This window comes from Capsicum annuum, chromosome 2 (genome assembly GCF_002878395.1).
Source record: "Capsicum annuum cultivar UCD-10X-F1 chromosome 2, UCD10Xv1.1, whole genome shotgun sequence".
Taxonomy (NCBI): Eukaryota; Viridiplantae; Streptophyta; class Magnoliopsida; order Solanales; family Solanaceae; genus Capsicum; species Capsicum annuum.
In genome coordinates this window covers 112,463,514-112,481,627 of record NC_061112.1, presented here as the reverse complement: position 1 = coordinate 112,481,627, position 18,114 = coordinate 112,463,514, and the positions used below count along the sequence as shown (strand labels likewise).

At 34.1% G+C, this 18,114-nt stretch overlaps 2 protein-coding genes across 3 annotated transcripts; one reads left to right on the top strand and one right to left on the bottom strand.

Annotated features, from left to right (window-relative positions):
- Positions 1-822: 822 nt before the first annotated feature.
- LOC107858980 (ras-related protein RABF2a) lies at positions 823-10,682 on the top strand. 2 transcript variants are annotated; one of them, XM_016703817.2, is made up of 7 exons: positions 823-1,027; positions 2,015-2,092; positions 2,201-2,368; positions 2,482-2,530; positions 2,906-2,985; positions 9,496-9,589; positions 10,355-10,682. In XM_016703817.2, the coding sequence occupies exons 1-7, from the start codon at positions 989-991 to the stop codon at positions 10,453-10,455; spliced, it is 609 nt and encodes a 202-aa protein (XP_016559303.1). In that variant the 5' UTR covers positions 823-988; the 3' UTR covers positions 10,456-10,682. The 2 variants fall into 2 exon arrangements, with proteins under 2 accessions (XP_016559303.1, XP_016559304.1); XM_016703818.2 differs by having other exon boundaries at positions 827-1,027; positions 2,912-2,985.
- Positions 10,683-14,842: 4,160 nt separating this feature from the next.
- Positions 14,843-16,303, bottom strand: LOC107857985 (probable aspartyl protease At4g16563). The gene has a single exon (XM_016702734.2). It carries the CDS (start codon positions 16,301-16,303, stop codon positions 14,843-14,845), a length of 1,461 nt encoding a protein of 486 aa, XP_016558220.1.
- Positions 16,304-18,114: the final 1,811 nt, after the last annotated feature.

The window sequence follows — 18,114 nt, the reverse complement described above, 5'->3', positions numbered from 1 at the left end:
TAAGGAAAGGTTTCACCATAAATATATTTAATTAATTTTCAACTCTTAAATATTAGAAAAAAATAGGAAAATGACGATTTACTTTTAATGAAGGACAAAAAGTTCAAACGATATTTCTAAGGTCCTTTACACTTTTAATATATTATAGATTATAGATATAGATTATAGATATAGATTATAGATTATAGATTATACATATAGATTATAGATTATATTGACTATAGATTATTATTATTATTATTATTATTATTATTATTATTATTATTATTATAGATCATAGACCATAGATCATAGATTACAAATACGGTGCAAACCTATAAATAAACAATTTTATTTATTTAGAAAAAGCAGAAAACTTGTCACCCTAATTATATGAAGGCATAATATAAGAATTTTGGTTGATTTCTTTTTATGATTACTTAATTAATAGTTATATTAAATTATTTTTTCTCATTTTTTTAATTTAAAAAATTTATAAAATAATAATTATTTGTTGATTTACCATTTGAAAATAAAATTGATCAGTTTAATGTGAAATGTTGAAGAATAATACTCCCTCCGTTTCACAATAATATAATTATTGGATACTAACACACATATTAAAAAAAAAATAAAGACAAAAATTTATTATGTTTTCTTATTTTTATCCTCTACAAAAAGCAAATACACATATATATTACTTTCAATACACATTTAATAAAGAATAAATTTAGAAAAAATTTCCAATATATTATGAATCAATCACTAATTTTGAAATACAAAAAATACTCCAATAATTCAGTTGTTAAACAAGGAACTGAGAGAGTAGTATGAAATTAAAGTTTAGGGTACAAGTATATGCTGAAAGATGAAAAAGAGAGAGGAAGATCGGTTTGGTGGGGTGTCGTTTTTATTGTTGACGTCAACCCCTCCTCTTCTCCCGTGTCTAAATTCCAACCAAATGATCACTTGACAATTTCGATCAGTCACAATTCACAATTTCGCAGCTATGGCAACAAGTGGAAACAAGAATATGAACGCCAAATTGGTAAAGTATCTTTTATTTATCAATTCTACCTTATGGGTTTACCTTAAATTCCATCAACGTTCTTCTCATCTTGCTCCTCTTCAATTCTTTGGTTTTAATTTTGGTCAGAAAAGTTGCTCAATTTCAATCATTTATTGCTCTTTGGCTTTTTCTATGTAAAATTTAGATATGGATTCTTTCTTCTTCTTTTTTTCTGCCTTGACTCTAATATGATAAAAAATGCATCTTTTCACTTGGTTATTATTTGCTGAGGCTAAATTATCAACGTAAACTTGGTTTTTGTTCTTTTCTTTTTTGGTTGCTATGTGATGTATATTTTATTTTGATGCCTTTTGTGGTTGTATGTATGCTTTCTTTTCTATACTCTCTTTTGAGCTTGAGGGTATATTGGAAACAGACTCTCTATCGAGTAGGGGTAAGGTCTGCGTAGACTTTCACTTTGTGGGTTTATATTGGGTGTGTTGTTGTTGTTGCTGCTTTTTGTGGTTGTATGGAAGTGTTGCTTGTTGGAGTATATTAGTCTTGCTTTTGTCAGTAAGGTAGTAAGGTAGCGGTATGGACTGCGTACATGTTACCCTCCCCAGACCCCACTTTGTAGGAATACACTGGGTTTGTTGTTGTTGTTTTGTCAGTAAGGTGTGTATACTCCACCCTCCCTAAACCACACTTTGTGGGATTACACTGGGTATGTTGTTGTTGAAGTGCATACTTATTGTTCATGTTAGTCCATATTATTCGTACAATGATGAGTACTTCCAATCTTGAATTTCAATTTTTCCGTGCTCCTTTCCCCTTTAATGTTTGGTATTCTGTTTCAATAAATATACTTTACACTATGAGATCATTGTTTCAATTATTCTAATCATGTAGTTCCTGATTAAAAAAGAATTATTCTAATGTTGTAGTTTTTTTTCTTAGCTGTAAGTTTATGAACTTGATGTGTTGACCCTGACATTGATAAGCTAAGGAAGTGTCTTTGGTTTTTAGGTGCTCCTTGGAGATGTTGGAGCTGGAAAATCTAGTCTAGTTCTGCGTTTTGTTAAAGGTCAATTTATTGAATTTCAGGTAGGTGCCTAAGTTTACCATTTGATATGTGAAACTGAATGGTTTCTGCACTGATATTTTTCCATTGGGACCTTGAGATTTGACTTAGCTCGCTTATTTTATATGTAGGAATCAACCATAGGTGCTGCATTTTTCTCCCAAACAGTAGCTGTAAATGATGCAACTGTAAAATTCGAAATATGGGATACAGCAGGTCAAGAGAGATACCACAGTCTAGCTCCGATGTATTACAGAGGAGCTGCAGCTGCTATTATTGTTTATGATATAACAAATCAAGTAAGTTAGTTTACCAGATTTTGTTGAATCTTTATAATTCACTCTATATTGCTTCCAAATAGCTGCTAGCATGTTAGCTTGCTAACTGGCTTTCTCAAATTCGTTATTTATAGGCATCATTTGAGAGAGCAAAAAAGTGGGTTCAGGAGCTTCAAGCACAAGGTAACTTTATCTCAGGATTCATTCTTGTAATGCTGTATGCAAACGTTCCAACTTCGATTAACGTAAGAAATAGGCAATGTATAATTAGGGTGGGTTTCAGCTTCTTAGAATTACGATAAAGTTTGATGGCCAACAAATGCTGAAAAACTCTCTTTACTTTTGACTCTCAATTGGTGGGTAATATGAAGGGATGGGCTGGATATAGTGATTCGCCCTTGGGTGAGTCTGAACTTGAACATTGTCATACAATGATGCTTGGCCAGATCAGAGGAACTAAGCACTGGTTCCTTTTCCAATGTGGTGCATACATCAGTGTTCTTTCAATGTAACATATTGCTTGTTCATATGTCTTAACTTCTTTCTATCTCACGCTAGCCCCAGGTAATTCAAATATGGTGATGGCACTTACTGGAAATAAGGCAGATTTGTTAGATGCAAGAAAAGTTGCTGCGGAGGTTAGTATACATTCTTCTAACTAATCATAGTTTCCATGCTATAGATAGTGATGTGCGGAAGCACCACAGATAGCCTAGTTTAGGCATATGATTTCATAACCTGCCCAGGTATCTAAGAGTCGGGTGAGTGATAGTTTCAACTACAAGTCCAAGATGACCAGCTGAATATTATGCTATTCAGGGTTTAGAAGGTGTATCCTAAGGGGTTGAGGCATCCAGCCGTGCTATTTTCTCCTTCTCATGTTAATGCCCATACTTGAAATGTAAACTGGTCATTTGAATTAACATGATGCATGTGCTTAAATCTTCATTGTTGGTTTGCTCTTTTGTGTTTCTTTTTTTTTCCTTTCCCCACTTTTCTTTATCTTCCTGGGGTTGCTTTTGAAAAAAAAAAGGGGGGGGGGGGGGGGGGGGGGGGGGGGGAGGAGGGTCCTCTGCCCCCAGCTCACTCTCTCTGTCAGTTAGAGTTGATGAAAAAATTGACGTGCAATCTTTAATTTCACCAAGGAATAGAGAATGAGGATTAAATGTTAGTTTACATGATTCGATTACTTCTTAAGGTAGAAGTGTACTATATCACAAGAATAGTGCCTTTTCATTTGAGGATTGATTGATTTTTGGTTTTAAAGCGGTATAGAGTAACTTCATTTTCAAGGATAAAACATTGGTGTCTTCATTTGACACGCATAGCGTGGATAGCAACTAAATTGCATTTCGTACTTGATTTTTTAAGGCTATAATAGCTCAGGTTCTTTGTGGGTTATCAGTGTAGACTGTAGTGGCAGAGATTTCATGTATAGCAATGATATGAAGCTCATTTACTGAGCATGAAAATCTAGTGGTACATGGTTCTCATCTGTCCAATCGGCTTGGATACCATATACAGTGAAATTTTAGTGTGCTAATTGTGCCTGAGTGCTTGAAAAAGAATACTGATTATGCATATATACCTTAATGAGAATTCCTTTGATATGGATTCAAAGGGAGCAATTTAATTTCTACTCTTAGATTCTAGTCTGGAATGAAGATAATTTTCTTGTTCGTCTCAAATTAAAATATCAGTATTTCTGGATTTGTTGATTCTAAATTTCTAATTTTGAAGTAAACACAGATTATACTTGCAATTTTCTTGTTCTAATTTTATTTCCGTCTTGTATTGAACTGCGCGTCTTTCATAGATTCAACCACCCAATGTCAGAAATCTCACCAAGAAAAGAACTATATTTCATATGAATGAGTAGGAAAATGTTTTTGGAAACACAATCTGAAATTGAAGTATAAAAGAAAAGAAACGATGAGAAATAAACAACCAAGCAAAGCAAAGATAAAATTTAATAAAGAAAAACAAAGAACTCAGGGAAGGAAGTTAGACTGACGTTACACGGACTCAACTACTGTTAATCCGATATGTAACTATGCAAGTATTCAGTAAGGTTACATGTTATCTTTTCTTTTCTTCTCTTTCTTTTTGGGAGATGAAAGGGTGGAGTGTTGGTGGTGGTGGGTTTTTAGTGTCTTTTAAAGAATCCTCTGTAATTACTGTACTCATATCATACCTCTTTGACATAGATATGTTAAAGCAAATGAAGGATGCATGTATGCATAGGTAAAGTGAATTAGGGGCACTCTTTGCAATAGGGGGACAGGTGAAATCTTTAAGGACCAGTGAGAAGCGAAGAGGAAAAAGTGGGAAAGTATTGGGGGCAAGGAGAAAGTGGTGTTGGATGGCTAAAGAGGGAGGGAATAAAAAGGGGGAAGATCCATAATCCATAAATTAAAAGAGTTCTGCAATTGTAGTGTTATGTGGACAGCGAAGGAGAAGGGAAGGGAATATTGGGCAACGTCTTGTTGGGAGATAGTGTGTATAATAGTGGCAGAGGACCCCCCCTAAAGAACTGTTTCCTGACCTATTTGTATTGTGTGCCAACTCTGAGGCAATGATTAGTGAATGCTGGACAAATCAAGGTTGGAACCTATACCTCAGAAGGTTACTAAATGATTGGGAAATAGAGAGAGTAGCCAAATTGCTGGAGGAAGTGGGTGATTTTGCAGGCACCAACACTGCCTTAGATGCAGTAAGATGGTCTCACAGCAAGGACGGGATCTTCACAGTTGCCAGGGCATACAAGAAGGAATGCAATTTACAAAGCAGCAGCTACCAAAGTCTATGGAAAAAGATTTGGAGGAACTCAGCACCAACAAAAGTTAAATGCTTTACTTGGCTGGCTATCGGAAAGGCATGCTTGACATGTGAAGTTTTGAGGAGGAAAGGAAAGATCATACTTCCCTGGTGTTCTTTATGTGGGAAAACAGGGGAAACTAATAGTCGCTTCTTCTTACATTATCCTTTCACAGCACAAATATGGTCCATGCTTCTCAACTTGTCAGAAGTAAAATGGACTATTCAGAACATACAACTGACTTACTTAGTTGTTGGATCAGGAGAGGAGGTAGCAAGAGACAGAAGATCTGGTAGAATCTAATCCCACATTGCATTTGGTGGACTGTGTTGAAGGAGAGGAATAGTATGAATTTTTAAGATATGTCCAATTCCATTCACAAGGTTAAATGGAATTGCATTGTATCTCTATCTTTTGGTGTAAAGAGATAGGATTAGAGGATTCAGATCTGTTCTTAGAATTCTTAGGATCCTTGCAAGTATTTCTAAAGGTTTCCAGCATATCCTCTAGGCTCTAGCTGAAGAATACAATGTTACCAATTATTTAAAAAAAAGCGGCAGAGGGGATTGTAGTTGAGGAATAGGTTATTCATCTATGTGATACTTTTGCCAACTTCTCTCCAACTCAGAAGAAAAGCACAAGGGTCTTTTTGGCTGGAGGTTGCCAATAATCACAAGGAAAAAGTATGAGCAATTCAGACACATTGAGGACATTTATTAAGCTCAAGGAGCTATTAAGTATAATTTGCAATGTGGTTTGTGCAATAACAAGCACAACATATGATGAATAGATTAGGTGCATGTCGCGGACTCGATCTCAACTGCAAGCAAATGCGTGGTATTTAAGTGGAAAATAGAGGGGCGGGCCCGTTATGCACCGAGTTTCGATTCAGGTGACTGCTAGCTGTCAGAGATTTCTTAGCTATCAAAAAAAAGGAAAAACAAATATGATGAAAGTGGGTAAATTAAGTGCCTGTTTGGATTGGCTTTTGGCTTTTGACTTATGAACCATACGCCATAAGCTAGAAACTCTTAACTTATAGCTTTGGGCTTATTTTTAGCATTTTAAGCCAAAAGCCATAAGTTAAGATTTCTAACTTATGACTTTTGGCTTATTTTTAGCATTTTAACTTAAAAATTAAGTGCTTATAAGAACTTTTTATATACCCAAACACTTCAAAAGTGCTTAAAAGTCAATTTTAGCTTAAAAGCACTTAATAAGCCAATCCAAATGGGCTCTAAGTACTCCAACAACAACAACAACAACAAACCCAGTTTATTCCCAAATAGTGGGGTCTGGGGAGAGTAAAATGTACGCAGTCCATACCACTACCCCCGAGGGAGTGGAGAGACTGTTTCCGATAGACCCCCGGCTCAAGACGAAGGACCGTAGACCAAAAGGCGAGAAAAATGATAAAATAACAGAGAAGCTTCATCCACAAAAAAGAAGTGCAATTACCCAACCAAAGACCCCCCTCCTCTAAATCTAGAACTACCAACCAAGCTACGCCTAACCCTCCTAAATCTAGAACTACCAACCAAGCTACGCCTAACCCTCCTACTTACAGACTACGACTCGACCACACACCTTAGCTCTCTAACTTAGTACTCTTCCTCCAAACCTTTTTATCGAGGGTCATGTCCTTAGTAAACTATAACTGCTCTATGTCACGTCTAATCACTCCTCTCCAGTACATCTTCGGTCTACCCCTACCCCGCTTGAAACCTTCCAAGGCCAGTCTCTCACACCTACGAACTGGGGCATCCGTGCCTCTTCTCATCACGTGGCCAAACCATCTCAACCTCACTTCCCGCAACTTATCCTCCACCGAAGCCACTCTCACCTTCTCCCGAATAATCTCATTCCTAACCCTGTCAGCCCTCGTAAATCCGCACATCCAACGCAACATTTTCATTTCTGCCACCTTCAACTTTTGGACGTGAGAATTCTTAACAGGCCAACACTCCGCCCCATATAACATGGTCGGCCGGACCGCAGCTCTATAGAATTTATCCTTAAGCTTGAGAGGCATTTTCTTATCGCATAAAATTCCCGAGGCTAGCCTCCATTTCATCCAATCTCTGCCCCAATACGGTGAGAGACATCCTCATCAATCTCTCCATTCCCCTGGATCATAGACCCCAGATACTTAAAACTATCCCTCTTACAAACCGTCTGCGACTCCAACTTCACTACCACGTCGTCCTCTTGCCTCGAGTCACTAAACTTGCACTCCAAGTACTCCATCTTGGTCCTACTCAATCTGAATCCTTTAGATTCCAGGGTTTGTCTCCAAACCTCCAACTTATCATTGACACCTCGGCGCGACTCATCAATCAAAACTACATCATCCGCAAAAAGCATACACCAAGGTACCTCCCCTTGTATATTCTGCGTCAACACATCCATCACCAAGGCAAATAAAAACGGACTAAGAGTCGATCCCTGGTGCAACCCTGTCAAAACTGGGAAATGCCCGGAGTCCCCTCCCACCGTCCGTACCCGAGTATTCACCCCGTCATACATGTCCTTAATCGAACAAATGTACGCCACTGGGACCCCTCTCGCCTCCTAGCATCTCCAAAGAACCTCCCTAGGGATCTTGTCATACGCCCTTTCCAAGTCGATAAACACCATGTGCAGATCCCTCTTCCTCTCTCTATACTGTTCTACCTGCCTCCGCACTAGGTGAATTGTCTCAGTCGTCGAGTGACCAGGCATAAACCCAAATTGATTCTCCGAAATAGGCACTATCTTCCTCAACCTCCGCTCCACCATCCTTTCCCAAATCTTCATCGTGTGACTCAACAATTTAATACCACGGTAGTTGTTGCAACTCTGAATGTCCCCTTTGTTCTTATATAAAGGGATCATCGTGCTCCATCTCCACGCTTCGAGCATCTTAGCGGTCTTGAAAATGTTGTTAAACAAATGGGTTAGCCACCTCAACCCTGCTCCGCTAGCAAACTTTCAAAAATCCACCGGAATCTCATTGGGCCCCGTCGCCCTACCCCTTCACATCTTGCGAATAGCCTCACAGATTTCCTCCACCTTAAAACGCCGACAGTAGCCGAAATCACGAGATTTCTCGGTGTACTCCAATACCCCTAACACGATACCTCTGTCCCCCTCATCATTCAAGAGCTTATGAAAATACGACTGCCATCTTTTCTTAATTAGAACGTCCTCCACCAAAACTCTGCTATCCTCCCCCTTAATGCACTTCACTTGCTCAAGTACTCCAATCATAATAAAAACATGCATTGATATTTTCCTATGGGATATTCTTGAAAAGTTTTGGGGTTTGTTAGAGTTAAGCAACTCTGCTCCCATCCACTTTTGCTTGCATGTTTAATGTTGTAGTTCCATTAAAAAATTTCTTCTTGTTTCATTTCTTTTACTGTGGTTTGGCATTGTTCCAGATTCTTAACTGAAATATTTTTGCCTTCTCACTGTTCTAGCTTGATTTTGCTGTAACCGTAGGCTTCCATATTTAAAGCTGACGATCTGTATTTGTGATATCTTTAATTTGTATCATGAAAAATGATGGTTTTGGATACACTAATTGAATTCTCAACAACGGTGAGCCTTGTATGTCAGTAGAAAAATTTAGAGAATTTCTACTGTTAGAGAACCTACACTAATGGTTATTAGAAAGAAATTGTTCAAGTGGAACAATCTATAATGAGGATCCAGATAGTCAACCCCAACTAGATTGGGATTGAGGTGGATGTTATTGATAATGGTGGTCTGTGGAGAATTGTGCACCTCGACTAATTAATTGGGTATCTACATTCCCACCATTATGGGTACTGAGTAATTGTACCAACTAAAATTTAGGTATATGACAGAACTCACAGTGTTCTTTCTACTGGGATTGGTACCCTAGATTGTACTCCAACACTTAGACTATTGGGCCATGCCCTTGGCCTAACCTCATATGCAGTTCCTCTAAACTATATATGTCAAAAGACCTTGTACAGGACAGAAAACCAGTGAGTTCGTTAAACTGGCATTTTGAATGTATCTGTTGGAGAAAAAACATTGAACAATCATTGGATTTTTTCTCATAAAGTGGGGTTGGATAGTTAAAAATAACATCATGGTCTAAAATTCAGTTGGTTAGTGAGTCAATTTTTGATGTTTGTGACCCATTTTACAAATATAGATTTGTGTCTACGAGATTTGGGGTTATCTATTCAATTACTTATATGTGCATCCAGAAGATGTCAAAGTTCTTGGTCAATTGCATGATGTCAGAACTGGTATTCTGGATAACAGCTCTTTCACTGAGATACATCATTACTGATTGGCATTACTGCTTTTTCAGGAAGCACAAACATATGCACAGGAGAATGGTCTTTTCTTCATGGAAACATCTGCAAAAACTGCAGCTAATGTTAATGACGTTTTCTCTGAAATAGGTAATATTTGCATTTATTTGTTGTGTTATGGCCTGCCAGCTTGCTTTTGTGGTAGGTCTTTGCATATGAAGTCATGTTTACACTCTTATTGGCTATGCATATCACTATCGTTGTATTATCAGTTTTAAGCCAATACTTACATGCATTTTGTATGACATGTCAGGACTGGAAACAAAAAGTTAGTTTGATACATATTAATAGAGGAACTAGAAATTATTAAACTCGTTATGGAGGATCGTTTGATAAGTCACCAGATGATGGTTTTAAAATGTGCTGCTTATTTATTTTCTGCTTTTTTGGATCTTTAGATTGGTTAGATGTGTTAACTGGAAATAATACCAGTACTTGACATATATAATATAATTTTTGGCTGGCATTTTCAATCCTCTTACTAATAAACCATGTATTATCTATGCTGCTACGGATTTCAATGTGGATAATGATACATAATATTAACGATACCATCTATTAGATCATAGAAATGACAAAGAAGGTCTTTGAAATTACTGGTTTGTATATACGCATAAACACGTGTACAATATCACTCTTAAATTCTATCATTCTCGAGACTAATGATCTCGTCTTATAGTGAATAGCTGGTTCCTCTGAAACTGACAAATGTTGTGGTGGTTCATCTTTCCTATTAAATATCTCTGCCATAGAGTTTCCAAGTTGGATTTTGTTAGACTAATTACTGCATGTAACTGCCAAGCTAGCATTTTTATCAACCTGAATATTTTTTAAATCTGTTTATTCACTTAACAGCAAAGAGACTACCTCGGCTTCAGCCGGCACAAAATCCATCTGGGATGGTTCTTATGGATAGGCCAGCGCAGACACCGGCTACTGCTTCTTGTTGCTCTTAAATCTCTGCTGGTGCTTCTCATCACAATGTTGGCTTTGTTTAATGTCTTTGTGCTGATTTTTATGAGTTTATTGTGCCATTTGTCCATCACTGTACACTGTGTACAGATATTTCATGAGAAATTGTTCAATGTGATACTCTCTTCTATGGGTTCTCCTAATGTAATGAGGTTCTGTGACATACTTTAGTATGCTATTAAACTATATATTACATCTTTCATATTAACCATTTAGTATTCGTTGGGCTTTCAGTAGTCTGAGATTGATGTGTAGGTGTAGTAATATCGGAGCCACCTTATCAGTCAGCAATCAGCTATTCATATAGAGTCAAACTTCTCCTGTCCTCCGTAATCGCGTTATTTTTTTGGATATTTTTTTACTATATAGTGAAATATTGTTATAGAGCACACGGTCGGTTCCAAAAGAAATCTAGCCATTATAGTGAAATATTGTTTTAATAATTGTTATAAGAGAGGAGTGACTGTAGTTTAGTCAATCTTTTCTATTTCTATAGAAAGGTGGTTTGATCATGGGATGGAAATGACATAACAAATTTATCTAAGGATAATTTGGTCGTTCATTTCAAGTTCTGAGCTCAAATTGATAATTTTTTGTGCTTTGTTTCTTGAACTTCATGAAAATTTTTAATAAAAACCCATTCTTTTCTTTTTAATTACCAATAATATCAAGTATAAAATTTATCATAATGTCATCACATGCCTTGCATATATTTCCACACACATGGACCCTATATCTTCCATTTATTTTTCATTTTTATTTATCTTTTTATTGTATAAAATTGTTTCAAATATATTATATTTAAGTAAATTGATTAGTAAGATGATAATTTCTTGTAAAAATTAATTAGTGATATAATTAAATAAATTTTATTCTTTATTTAATTTCATATCAAGTGTATAATTTACCTTTTTTCTTATTTGTTACTATAATTTCACTTAATTTAAATTTTTTTTCTAATATTGAAGAGAAAATTCTGATATGTCTGCTTATGTTATCTGCTTCAATTGCTTCAATCGTGATTTTATTACATTGCCCCTAATTAATTATTATAAGTCATTTATATATTAAAAAATATATATTTAATTTTAAAAAAAATAGACATTTATGACATGTCTATTTCAGTTGCTTCAATCGTAATTTTACTTTCTATTATATCATTTTTCATTAATTATTATAAATTATTTATATATTAAAAAATAATAATATTTAATTAAAAAAAAAGTAAAATAGACATTTATGGCATGTTTGTTTCAACTACTTTAATCGTAATTTTACTAAATATCACCCCTAATTAATTATTAGAAGTCATCTAAGTATTTAAAGTAGCTCTTCGTCGACCTGTCGGCTTCAGCTGTTTGCTCCATGATTTTACTTTATCATTCCTAAGTAATTATTATAAACTATTTACATATTAAAAAATTAATAATATCTAATAATAAAATAGACATTTATGACACGTTTGCTTTAGTTGCTTTAATTATAATTTTTCTAAATATCACCTCTAATTAATTATTATAAGACATCTAAGTATTAAATACATAATCAATATTTAACTAAAAAGATAAAATAGATATAAAATGATAAGTTAACTCTTGATGTTTTAAAATAACTTGACGTCCTATATAAGATTTCACTTACTTTTTTTTCACAAGTATCTTTTATAGTAATTTTATTATATCACTTCTAATTAGCTGTTGTGAGTTATTTAAGACATGTTTATTTCGCTGCTTCAATCGTGATTTTACTATATCACCTCTTATTAATTATTATGGTCATCTAAGTATCATGTCACTTAAATTATAGTAGAAAAAGTTTTACACAATAATTAAAAATTTAAATTATTTAAAAAATATAATTGACTATCAGTGACACAAGACTTTGGACAAGGAGTGTAACATATTTTTTAAAAAAATTACATAAAAAAATATTATAAATTACAATAATTAAAAACTTGAAATATCTATAAACAATTTAATCTATTATATATTTTTATAAAATACATAAAAAAAAATACTATAAATCACAATAATTTACAACTTTAAAAATTTAAATGATATAAACATTTGGTTGACTCTTGAAATTATATCAATGTCACTTAAATTGAAATAGAAGAAAAATATTATAAATCACAATAATTAATAATTTAAATTATTTTAAAAATACAATTGACTATCAATGCCACAAAAATTTGAATAGAGAGAGTAACATCTATTATTTAAAAATTACACAAAAATATTATAGGTTACAATATTAACAACTTAAAATATCTAAAAACATATTAAAAGGATGATTGATTATCTAAATTCAATTTGTATCAAAAAAAATTGAAACAAAAAAACATATATTGAACTCATGCTAGATTCCGGATGAATCTTAGGATGTATATGCAATCCATTTTTTTTTTCAACTTTTGTTTAAATATATCAAAATTGAAAAATGCAAGTTCCAATACAGTACATCAAATAGTGTATAAGAAATAATATTAGCATAAATAATACAAATATTATTATTAGTGCCAACATTATTAATACATTCTATCAACATTATTTTTGTACACTCTAACAAAAGACTCCACGTTTTAATGGAAGGAACATACACAAAAATAAAGTTCAATAAAATATCTACATAAGTATGTTTTATCGTGTTCTCAAAGTCAGATAATTTAAATTAATATGAAAGATGGTAACTTATAATTTTTTATTTTATATAATTTCTGAAACACTTAAAATTTGAATTTAAAATATTAATTTAGTTTAACTTCAAAGAACAAGTTGACAGATAAAAGAGAAAGAGAAAATGAAAGCAAATGATGTCTATGGCGGCTTAGTAAGAAAATACAATCTGGGTTATTAATTGCAATCCACATGTGACAACTCTTTATATTTTTCAACAATTATTCTCTATTTTATACAACAAATGTCAAGTCTTATGTATCAATTTTAATCTCAAATTTTCTACTTAATATAGCAAATCTCGATCATATGATTAAAAATATAAATTTTTAAATGCATCGAATTTTTTTGTTTATATGAGCAAGTTATACATAATTATCTTGTAAGACTTGGCTCCTTAAAAAATACTACCACGTAGTTAATATGTTTTGTGTATTCATGTTTTATAATTCATAATTCAAATTAATATCAATTTAATTTACTAAAAATAACTTAACGTTGGGTCGTGCTGGCACGGCCCTTGCACCTGTAGTAATTCTAGATTAGACAAAGGAGAGGTGCGATTTTGGTTGAGTTGATCAATTCTTAATTCTTGTGTAGACAAGCACTACTTGTTTTAGATTTACGCCGCTTTCTAATAATATAAATAATGCGATCTTTAGTATTATATGATTAATTATTATGCATCAATCGCTTTCACTGAGATATCTTAAATCTCTTTGGCAATTGTAAGACTGCTAAACTGTGACGAAGAAACTGATCTAAAGATTTAAGAACAAGCAGTATATAGTATGAGAATAGAAGCATTTAAAAGGCAATTCGGTGCACAAGGGCATTCCACATCAGGGGAAGGTTGTATAAAGGGTCTGATGTTGATAGTCTATCCTTACGCAAGTACTAGAAGCTGCTTCTAAAGCTTGAGCTTTTGATCTATACGGAGACAATTTTACCGTTATCCTAATGCTCTCGTCAAAGAGAATAGAAGCACTTGAAACTTTAAAAAAGATATCAGAGTAAGACCTCAAAATCGACCCAAAGGAAGTTCCAATGATCACATGATACAGGAAAATTACATGAGCTTTATATACTATCGAGAACTTATTTCATTATAGCACATGCATTACCGTAATAAGATTGTAGGATTCTCACCCTTATTCTTTCTAGCAATACAAGAATATACTTCTATTCCTACGTAAAATCTTAACAATCTGTTCCCCCACCGCTAAAAAGTTAATCAATTATAAATAATCTTTTTTAATTTCTTCGGACCTCATTTGTGGGATTACATTGCACATACTATTGTATCAATATCCGTAACATGTGCATGCACATGCATGTCGGTGCTAATTTCTCTGTAAGAAGAGAAGGGTAAAATGAAAGAGAGAATAGATACTTCATATTGTTGAATGCATTGTAGATACATTTCAAAATGATTTCTTTATTTCCCAGAAACTAGAATACATCCAGCTCAGTCGTCCTTTGGATTGAACGAGATTCATCATAGGTTTTTTTTTTTTTTTTTTTTTGAAAAAAAAAAAGAAACTTTCTTCATAAATACACAAAAGCATCACAAAGCAAGAAGCACTAAATTCAAAATCATCACAACTCCAAGCTGAGGTCCATTTAGTCTTTGTTGGACACAAAAGCAGAATCCAATTACTTCCATTAATATTTATTTGTTTATTTGTGTATGTAGCTATGTCTTGTGAAGCACTTGAGAATTTGCAATTGAGGCACAATCAGTAGTTTGAAACCCAATCCTTTCTTTCTCCAAGTCATACACAACTTCCACATTTTGTTGTTGGAAGTTTCCGAAAATCCCAGCTGGCCCCTCGTCAGAATCTTCCATGCTTTGGAACAACAAGCACTTTACTACAGTTGAGTTTCGTGGTGCACCCATGGCATAGAAATTATTCTCATTGGGCAAAACAAGGCTCACATTGTTCAAGAAATGGAATGTAACTGAAGGGAAATCATCGGTAACTAGACTATTGATGTTGTTATTAGGGCACGGAAGCCGATAACATAGGTCAAACCCTGTCCGTGCCTCGATATCTTCAGCACGTGGGTAATTTATGGATGATCGAAGGGCGGTGAGAAGATCCGAGTAGAACGGGTTGGGTAGGTGAGTATAAGTGGTTCCAGAATCGATCAACATTCCTCCATTGCCTAAAGAATCAAATTCTCTTAAGGTTAAGGGCACTTGTGTAGTGGCACCATTTCCCACAGTTATAGCCTCTAGGCCAATGTAATAGAAATTAGGGTACATAGGGCTTTTCAACATAGGAGTAAATTGGAAATTTTCTTTGGAGGAAATGGCTAGGTCCCCTACAACTAGAGGGCTAGATATATTAGGGTTATTTGCAAACTTGAAAGGCAAGAAGCAATGTGAAAAACCTTTTTGAAGAAACCCTAATTGAGAAGTCAATGAAAGTGGACCTTTCCCAAACCCTACAATCCCTATAGGCTCTCTATAAGTTGTTCCAACACATCCAAAGACAAACTTTGGGACTTCCCTAATAGAATTAGGGTTTGAACTGGTCCCATGGACTCTGAGGGTATCCCTAGTTAGGGTTCCCGATACGATACCTTCACCATAAGTGTAGGCAAAAGAAGGACATGGCCTTGAGCAAGTGCCCTTAAGTAGGGTACTCAATGAGCATCCAGCAATGGTGCATTGATCGAAAGGATTATCAGAGCTATGGATATCGATACAAGAGGGGCTAGCACAAAAGTCCCTATAGGAAGAAGATGAAAATGAAGGAGAAAAGCTTGACATTAGCTTGTGATCCTTGTAGTCATCACAATCTATACAATCAAACGAGAGGCTCCCACAAGGTACCCAAGTAAGGTCACTCCCTGTGTCCATATACACTTGGATAATTTGTGGGGGGGTCCCTATATTCAAAGATATCAAATAACCATCTCTCACTTCTCTCAGTGGCTCCCTTATGTCCAATGTTTCTGAGTCTTTTCTCACTAAATTATACGAAGGTTTAGGTATCGAAAGACTGGTTTTCCTACGAGTTAAACTTAACACCAAGGAAGAAGAAGAAGGATGTCTTTCCTTTGCATAGCATTGGTTGAAATGAAGCAATGCACTAGAAAGAAAGAAGGAGATGAAAAGGCAAGTTGAGAAGCTGAAAAATGATGTCATTTTCCTTGACATTGATTTTTGTACATGAAATAAGACAAGGGAAAGCTTGTATTTATAGTAATTAACTTCTAGTGTTAATGGTAGGAATTAGGGTTTCTTGAACTTTTAGCTCAGGCTTTTCTGTGCTTACAGATGTTGCATGGTGAAGAATGATTAACTAATTAATTAATTAGTTTTCCTTTTCTTTGTTGTTTTTGGGTTAATAGGTACTTCAACAAATAAATAAATCTGCATAGGAAAAAGTAAGTGTACCAAGGAAGTTGTTTAGTGGTCAATAAAGTGGGTTGAGAATCATGAGATCTCATGTTTAAATCCTAGAGACAAAAAACATTAATCATTTCTTCCATCTATCCTAACCTTGGTAGACTTATTGATAAGGGGATATAGATATTTCATAATTAGTTGAGATATGCATAAACTAACGCCGACAGCAGCATTATATATAAAGAAATAAGAAATTAAAGTGTACAAAGAGGAATCTTGTTGCACAATTATTTAAAGTGGAGTATAATGACAGCTTTATTTACTTTTCTGAGATGTTTGCGGCAGTGAAAATTAGTTTGCATGGCTTTACTTATACTCATTCTAGAAATGTACAGTAGGCTGTATTACCTGAATAGACAAATTCCGTACATATCAGTCAATTTAAAAACTTCTAGGCGTGCTGTTATTTTAATTAATTATTTCTATCAGTTATAAGTATATACTACTATTAGTTATTATCATTATAATTAAGTAGTGTTTAACTGCTAATTACGATAATTGATTAAAGAGGGTGTCATGTTTGAGTTTAGAGGCTGCCTTGTGCAAGTAAATGAGAAGTGGTTCGCACGTGGAAATGCGCAGAATAAATTCTAAAGTACAGTATATATTATCAACAAATTAAGTCGTTTTGATAATTCATATTAGATGATGACACGAGAAGCTGAGCATCTGACACAGATTTGGACCACTCTTTTATATATTTTTGGAGGTTTGTTGGCTCACATGAAGGGTTAGGCTTGTCAATCGAGTGGCTGATTAGGGCTCTCCACTTTTGGATCGTGACATAATTTTTTTTTTTTAACTTATTAGTTATTACATTATCGTTATATATCGTATAAAATAGAAAATAAGTTAATGCTCGAATCAAAAGGATTTTAACGTAACTTGCTCACCATCGATGGAGTTGTATTACTGTCCTATATATGTTTTGCTGGTATTCATTCCTATGAAATGGCTGCTAAACATATATACTTGATCTCTTTAATGATATGTATATTAGAGCAAAGCATTAACAAATCATCAAAGTGAAAGCAAATAATGACATGTATTATTATTTCTAGACTTTATATATATATATATATATATATTGATCTAAATTACGTCACGATCCAAATGCAACTGAGCAATTTTTTTAAGGGAAAAGAACAGAAACGGCACTTCAAAATAACTATTTCCATGAAATTTAAATGTCATTTTCTAGCCATTTCAATTTATTGGCTTGTTCTATACCGTTTCTACACACCTTTCTATACAGTTTCTATACAAATCTTATACATATAAATATTCTATACAAAAAATTATACAGTTTTGATACACAATTTATATAACAACTGTACATATTTTTTACATGCTTTATACAACAATTATATAATTTTCATACACTTTCGTTATATTTTTTTATATATTTTATGCATATACATATTTGATAGAACTATACAATTTCTATACATCTATAATCTATATCTATAATCTATAATATATTAAAAGTGTGAAGGGTCTTACAAATAGCGTTTGAACATTTTACCCTTCATTAAAAGTCTTTGTTT